The 6,328-nt window shown below is 40.3% G+C and overlaps 1 protein-coding gene across 1 annotated transcript in view; it reads right to left on the reverse strand.

Annotated features, from left to right (window-relative positions):
• ube2h (ubiquitin-conjugating enzyme E2H (UBC8 homolog, yeast)) overlaps positions 1–5,288 on the reverse strand; it is a 99,155-nt gene extending 93,867 nt beyond the window's left edge. Inside the window, exon 1 of the mRNA XM_052033737.1 lies at positions 4,627–5,288. Within this exon, the coding sequence (XP_051889697.1) occupies positions 4,627–4,679 (53 nt within the window). The 5' untranslated portion in view covers positions 4,680–5,288. The remainder of the gene's footprint in view (positions 1–4,626) is intronic.
• Positions 5,289–6,328: the final 1,040 nt, after the last annotated feature.

The raw sequence follows: 6,328 nt of genomic DNA on the forward strand, positions 1-6,328 counted from the left end.
GAAATTTCTTGACCACAATACATCTATAATTAACTGTTGAAGCCAGTGTTAAAAGTTCTTCAATCACTCAGTTGTTAAAGGTTTAAAATTATTCATTCAACAGATGTGGGCTTTGCAGGTTGAGCCACCATTCAATTGCCCATCCCTACATGCCCTTGAGAAGGTGATGAGCTGCCTCCTTGAACTGCTGCTGTCCTTGAGATGTGGGTAAACCCACAATGCCATTTGGGAATTCCAGGATTTTGACACAGTGACAGTGAAGGAATGGCAATATATTTCCTGGTCAGGATAGTGTGTTGCTTGGAGAGCAACCTCTGGGTGCTGTTCCCATGCTTTTGCTGCACTTGTCCTTCTAGCTGGTAGGGTTTGGAAAGTGCTAAGGAACCTTTGAGAGTTGCTGCAGTGCATCCTGTAAATGGTACAAATTGCTGTTATTGTGCATTGGTGTGGAGTGAGTGAATGGGGTGCCTATCAAGCAGGCTGCTATGCCTTGGACATACAAGACCCATACAGACCAAAAACAAGTACAATTCCTGGTGCACCCTAGTGTATTCACAACTGCCTGGCTATAATAGGAAAAGATGCTATAAGTGACAAGTCATCACTGAGTAAAGATTCTTTTTTTAAAAAAAGAATTGCCTATTGCTGCAATCTTGGTTATTATCTTGAAGAAAAATAAAGTTCACATTTCAGGCCAATAAACTGATGAAAGTTCATTTACTGTAAATGTTAACTCCTTTTTTCTCTCCACAAATGTTGCCTGATTTACTGTCTGCCCCCAACATTGTGATTTCCAGCATCTGCAGGGATTTTTTGCCTTTAAGTTATATAACCCTTACTTGGATTTAGGTTTTGACATTCATGTATCATAGGCAAAAGATTACTGAAATAAGTAATACAGATGCCAATAGGCTTTCACCCATCAATTCAAATTCTAGCCAGCACCATGTAACAGTTATAACTACCAGAACTTCATTCTAGACCCGTTAGGCTCTCTTTCCAGACACAGCCCTAGTTTGGAAAGGCAGGTTATTATATTGCTTGATACTTTTCACCTACTGGTGAACTCTGAAGACCAAGAGTATACCACAAACCCAACATTCTTTACTGAAATCCTAATTGATGTTTTTTTTAAAAACAAAAATCAGGCAAGAATAACGTGAACATTTTACAGATGCAGGCTTTGTGGACTGTGTTATATGAATATTGAGTGAGCTTCAGCAAATTCATGAATCGCAACCAAAATTCAAACTGCAACACCTGCATATACATTAGCAAAATCAGCAATTCACGCTCATCAGATAAGTTACATTCTTTAGACAGCCATGTTCTCAATTCTCAATCATCTTCCTACTTCAATTAGGTCTACTGCAGAATGATATTCTCAGGGTCATTTTTGGCAAATATAATGGCACAATAAGACAAAAGAACTGATAACCTCCTGTACAACCAGTTCCATTTGCTTCCATGGAATGTACACTGCATTCCAAAACTAGATAAAATATTTCTTTTTCAGTTCCCTTTTAGAGGCATCAGGTTGGATTAAGTTTAATAAAGACAGATATCCAGTCTTGGAATCAGCTGCACATGGGTGTAACATCAATCCAATTGAGTAGATCCAAATTGTACACTGCAAGAATAGATCTTTAAAAGTTTAAAAATTTTCCAGAACCTTAATTTCACGCACGGCACTTTAATTTTAATCAGTGAGGAATGGCCCAAACTCCAAATTATGGTAAGCATTTCCATTATCTGCTCTCCCCCACTTCAGCAAAGGCAGACTTCAGTCATCAAGACCCACACTAATTCTTCAGTCAAATTTTTCAATCAACTCCTGCTTGAAGCCTTATTTCCCATTTTGTGAAGTGTTCTGGAAGAGTTTTAGTGAATTAGTCATGATTTTAAAGCCTCATTTACAGGGCACTGCTAGAGATACCAACAGTCAAGCAATCACTTAACTGCAAAAAGGATAATCTGCAAACACCACCCTAAATAGCATCTCACATTCTACAGCAGCAAGTCCAACCATATCACATGACCTTAACCAATGAAACTAAGAACACTCAGTACTGGGGGGAAATAAAAACAGCCAAGGTCTCACTTGGTACTGCTTAAAGTATATGTGTAGATCAGGGAGAACAGAATCCTGCACAGAAGCATTGCCTTTAACAGTCAAACAGATCTCCTGCATTTAACATTCAGGATGTAAACTGAAATCAGGAGTTCAGGGATGTGGTTGGAGCTGTGAACTCAAGGACATCAGCTCAGACAATAGTTTCTAAAAGATCCTCACTAAAAGATTAACATTAATGACAAAAACATACACCCCCCCCCCCCCCGAGTCTTACTACTTCTTGCCCTCACATCAAGAATGGATGAAAAATATTGCATTAGTTCAACAGGTGTTAGGAGAGGCCTATGAAAACATCCAACTCAGATGCTCTCAAGGACAGAAGCTGTCAGGCCTGACCAAGTATCAAATGATCAAACTCAGCTTCTTGTGGTCAGTGAACCTAATCTTCCCCCCCATTTTCTTAATGGTCAAGTTCAACACAGTCACAAAATATCAGCCATAGATCAGAAAATAGTTTCGGTGCAGAGGTTATTTTAATGAACTTCACCTAATTATGAGAACCAATATTGAATTCTGACAATCTTACTTCATCAAGCAGGACAATGCCAACATTTGTATCATGTTAGCAGTTAAGTGCAAATACAAAGCTTGAAAAAAGTAACATGCCAGACCTAACTACCTTCCTGACAACTGCAGAAGAAACAGGACTAAGCAGTCAGTGACACCAAATATTAACCTGGGTGCCTTTGTTGCAGGACAACATGCAAAAAAAATACAAAACCAGCTGCTGACAGAACACTGGCAGTCTGGGAATAACCTGGATGCTTATCCTCTGGGCTGCAATAGCCAGATAAATTAGAAAACACTGGTGTCATCAAGCTTGCACATGTGCAAATGATAGCATGGTGCAAATGATAGCATGATACAAATGAAATAGTCCTTGACTGATGCTTAGAGGGCATTTTTAAAAGAAATACTCCCGTAAACATGTTTAAAAAAAACAAACTAAATTTAGACATGAATCGGTGCTTACATTTTTAAAAGGATAAATTTTCACATTTTTTCTCCGATTACATGCAATACTGATCTTTCTAACAGTAGGCAACTCGGAATAAGTAATTCAAGACAATGGAATTAAACAACCTCTCTGAATTAAGTGACCTCTTAACACAAGTAACCTTTGGAATAACTACTTTAAAACATTACAGTATTCCTTTTTTAAAAATTTTGACAATTTGTGGTTAAGGGTAGTAGTGACGGAAGCCAAATTGTTATTAGTACTAATCTGCTGTAACTTGCGTTTCAACCTCCAACTAGAGAGCTAGATATTTAAATCTTTCTTTTGAGGTATCGGCTGGTGTGTGTTTGTGTGTTAAGCAAGCTCCTCCTCCAACCCAATTCCGGCTGGTAACAGTGCAACCAATCGCTCTCTGCAGCTCACTTTAGGACCAACAGTTGCTGTCCAACGAGTTCCAGCAGGTAACACCGTTAAAAAAAACAAGGCCAAAATGGGCGAGGGGCTAACAAGATATTAAAAATGAAACATTTATCCACCCATCCAAGAAGAAAAATAAAATCCATTTCATACATTTTAACCATAAAACGAAAGTGACAAAACACAACAGGAAACAAAAAAAACTGAAAATTATTCACAAGAACGAAAAATAAAACAATAATTAGACAGCAAATATTCAAGAAAGTCACTTTGCCCCATCGAATGCACAAATGGAGCATGAAAGTGTGATCTGGTTAAAACTAGTTGACATCGACGACCAAATTCCTTTAGTTTTTCTCCTTTTCTCCCCATCCCCCTCTCAACTAAACCTACACTGATCAACAAGCCAAAAATACCCTGCAAATAAACGACGTCAGACAATCCCCAACCTCTTTTGTAGCTGAAAACATACAAACAAGGTTTGATGAGATGTGACGGTGTTTTATAATCATAAACCGTCTAGTGAAGCATCTAGCTTTCAAACAAACGACACAACAAAATAACAGGGCTAGATTTTTCCCTCCCCTCCAAAGATACAGGCCCAACAGGCAGCAGAACAATTTGACATTACGATCAAAAACTGTAATACTGTCACAAATTCAGAACTGCATAGCACGAATTTAAATAAACATTCCTAAAATGCCAATCAATGTCTTCTTAAACAAAAAAAAAGGTCGACTTGGGGAGTAATAAAACTTCAAAATAAAAGGGGACGCCTTAAAATCCGTCACCATTTGAACGATAACAGTTTTCTAATATAAACCATTAAACATCCCGAGAACCTGATAAACGGAACCTCAAAAAAAATCTCAACCATCATGTCAGTTGCTTTTTCATAAATGACTAGAGATACACAATTCAATAAGATATCCACTGATGGGCTAAACCTGCGGCACAACATGAAATAAAAGAAATCCGCCTTTAACACAAACAAACGGCGCAGTTGACACGATAATTAACAGGCGAGACAAAGAAGACACAGAGAAGGAGGGGGAAATAAGAGAGAGGGAGAAAAATGAAGCCCCTCTGTGGGGAGGTTTGCTTGTCTGAAGGATACAGTTTGACCACATCGGTGTCCATTCGTCTTTTCCCAGGGCTCGGGGATGACATGTCGGTGCTGTTGAGGAGGTGACGGCAGGCGAGCTGGCTTTTAAATCCTTCCCTGGGCCTGTCTTCCTCCAAACCCCCGAGTAGACAACACACAGAAAACAACCAAACTCTCTCAGGTGTAATCGAGGCACGAAATCCCTTTCGAGGGGCGCAAAGATATATATTTATCGGCGTGTGCGTTCGTTCAGCCAACAAGAAAGACAGGGGATGTGGGGAGCTAGGCGTCCGTCTGAGGGGTTGGTCCCCCACTCTGCACTCCTCACTCGGACGACGCCACTTTGTCCTGTTCAGGCTGAGCTGATTCTCTGCCAGTCTGTGAGGTTCACTTTAATGAGCGCTGTGATGGCGGCTGTTTGTTTTGGCCCCTCTCCTCACACGGTTATCCCACCCTCCACCCTCCTTCGTCCTCCTCCCACTTCGCACTTTTCCTTCCCCCCACTCTCTTCCGTGGCCTCTGTTCACCTCCTCTGTAGCTTCCTCTCACTCTGACTCTCTGATCCTGAACCTTCTCTCCAATACTCGCCCGTGACGTTGACGTTGTTGTTTGTCAGCGTCGTCCTCCACGGCGCCGTACGTGCTCCAGACGCCGCGGCTCACCGCCCCTTCCTCGAAAGGCTTTCTGGGACTTGTAGTCCTTTTAACTGAGGTGACACATTCACAATTTTTTTTCAAATAAACTTTCATAAAACTACTTGTTATTTTATATTAAGAAGATGCACATTACTTTAATGTTGGGGGGAAAGGTGGGCGGTCATCCAAATACCAACGGTGTCGAGGTAGGTATTATCCAATTGAATGTGTCGACAGTGCGTTTGCGTGGTAAAGCATGACGGGAGTTGTAGTTGGTATCCTGAGCTAGTTATTCGCTGAGAGAAGATAGTAGGTGGCGGCAGAGAAGGTATGTTAAAGAAATGTGGTAAGGATACCATACATTGGAACGATCATTGGAATGATTTAAAGGGCAATTTTCTTCATGAAAAATTGTTTCCAAAACGTGCATAAATGCAAAGGAAGAAAAACAAATTGAATTTATATACTGCCTTTCACATCTCCAGAATGTCTCTATATGCATCACAAATTTTAAAAAGTGTTTTCATCGTGTGCTTTATGTAGGAAATGAGAAAGGCAATTTGCATATAGAAAAATCCCACAAACAGAAAAGTACTTGAACAAATTTTGGGAAGTGGCATTGCTGGACTTGGTTCTGGGAAATGTGCCAAGCTCAGCGAAGCAGGTTATCAGTGGGGGAACATCTAAAAACTGTGATCATAAGTTTCAGAACAGCAATTAAAAAAGGATGAAGACCACTATGAGGTGAAAATAGTAGATTGAAGAAGGGCCAATCTCAATGGAAAGAGAACAGATCAGGAATGGGTGAAGTGTAATCAAAGTTTGGCAGGCAAAACCGCAGTTGAACAATGGGAGGCCTTTAAAATGGAGATGTTTTAACTACAGTCTAGATCTTTTCTCCTCCACTTCACCTTCCCACATACCTTCCCTCATTCTCCAGCCCTAAGAACTGTAGAAGATTCTTCAGTGCTTTGCTACAATCCTGATGGCCACGTATGCCTCACTTTATTAAAAAGTCCTCAAAGCAAACTTCTATCACCTTAGGTAAAACAACCTTTCAGCAATCTGTAGGGAGCATT

The sequence above is a fragment of the Pristis pectinata genome, chromosome 19, assembly GCF_009764475.1.
Source record: "Pristis pectinata isolate sPriPec2 chromosome 19, sPriPec2.1.pri, whole genome shotgun sequence".
NCBI classification, from domain to species: Eukaryota; Metazoa; Chordata; class Chondrichthyes; order Rhinopristiformes; family Pristidae; genus Pristis; species Pristis pectinata.